Raw genomic sequence first — 1,631 nt, 5'->3', positions numbered from 1 at the left:
TCTCTCTCTCTCTGTCTCTCTCTCTCTCTCTTTCTCTCTATCACTATCTCTCTAGTTTCGAACTGTGTCCTTACCAGCCCCCAACTCCCCCTTTATCCCGTTCCCACTCGGACAAAGATTACAACTAAGCCGTTAGCGAGGACGCAACGTTGTCCCCAGATCTTATCTTTATGTATGAGTGGCTTAATTGCTTTCTCATTTCCTCCCCCTCCCCCCCTCACCCATTTTGTGCGCGCACCCCTCCCCTCGGTGATCATGTCTCTCCCTTTTGTAAATCTGATCTGTGTGTGTAGTATTTCTTCCCGTCTTACTCATTTCTTCTTAGTCTGCACCTTGCCCAATTGTGTTGCTGTCTTGAATTCTCTTTTGCAGTTTTTCCCCGTTTTGCATTGGGGGTTTTTATGCTCTTTGTCCCCCCAACGTTTTCGGCTTCTATTTTTCTATTGAATAAAAAAGAAAGATAAAAATTAAATGCCTGTAGGTCTACTTATATTGTTATTCTTGTTTTCTTCATGGTGGCAGTTTTATTTATTTTTATTATTTTTAAATCATTTTTTTAACGCCATGGGCTTGACCACCTTATCTTTAGCTTGAATTAGTCTTTTAAAAGAATGAGAAGTTGCTGCTTACTTCGTTTCACGAGAGCACCAAAAGGGCCACAGGGTCGCAACACGGCGCCTCCAACATACGGTATACGTGGCATTCCTCTCATCGGTTGTCATTCTTCAAGTGGTACTTTTTTTCTCCGGGAACATACGGCCCCCACTTTAGGGCAAGCCTGGGGAAGAGAATGTTGTTTATAACTGTTTAGCCGTATTCCACCCCTCCACCTTCATACGCACACACACACACACACACACACACACACACACACACACACACACACACACACACACACACACATACACACACACACATACACATACACACACACACACACACATACACACACTCATGCTCCCACACCCACCCCCCACAAACACACACCTACACCCCACTCGCCACCACCACCACCACCACCACCACCACCAAGACGTCATATATTATTATCACAGCTCCCCATCTACCTAAAATAAATAGGAACGCTGTGGACATCCACAACATTATTTCCTCCAACCACCCTCAAAAGAAATAATAATTGTTTCGTTTCTGTTGTTTCAGATTGCGACAAGGTGTTCTCCAGCTACCACAGCAAGGAGAAGAATGGGACGTTCGAATCTCCCGGCCACCCAAGTCACTACCCGAACGGCGTCAGCTGCAAGTACAAGTTTATCGGACAGAGCAACGAGAGAGTGGAGATCCAGTTCACCTCGTTCGCACTTCAAGGGAGACCACCCAGGTAATCCCATTGTAATAGTTGCATCCCCGTGATAGTAATACTTATTATGAGAAGAAGAAGAAGAAGAAGAAGAAGACTTTCTCTCTATCTATCTCTGTCTCTCTTTATCTGTCTCTCTCTACTCATTATCTTTCTCTCTTTGTCTCTCTGTCTCTGGCTCTCTCTATCTGTCTCTCTCTCCTCATTATCTTTCCCTCTCTGTCTCTCTGTCTCTGGCTCTATCTCTCTCTCTCTCTCTCTCTCTCTCTCTCTCTCTCTTTCTTTCTCTCTTCGCTTTCGATTCGGTAAGATG

The 1,631-nt window shown here is 44.8% G+C and overlaps 1 protein-coding gene across 1 annotated transcript in view; it reads left to right on the top strand.

Annotated features, from left to right (window-relative positions):
• The window catches only part of LOC101848213 (low-density lipoprotein receptor-related protein 12), a gene marked incomplete at its 3' end in the record, with an annotated part of 79,617 nt that extends 78,278 nt beyond the window's left edge, over positions 1-1,339 (top strand). The window contains 1 exon segment of the mRNA XM_005102047.3: positions 1,162-1,339. Coding sequence (XP_005102104.2) covers positions 1,162-1,339 — 178 coding nt within the window.
• Positions 1,340-1,631: the final 292 nt, after the last annotated feature.

This window comes from Aplysia californica, unplaced genomic scaffold (assembly GCF_000002075.1).
Source record: "Aplysia californica isolate F4 #8 unplaced genomic scaffold, AplCal3.0 scaffold00309, whole genome shotgun sequence".
NCBI lineage: Eukaryota > Metazoa > Mollusca > Gastropoda > Aplysiida > Aplysiidae > Aplysia > Aplysia californica.
The sequence above is the reverse complement of the archived record's forward strand: the minus strand, read 5'-3'. Positions and strand labels throughout refer to the sequence as shown.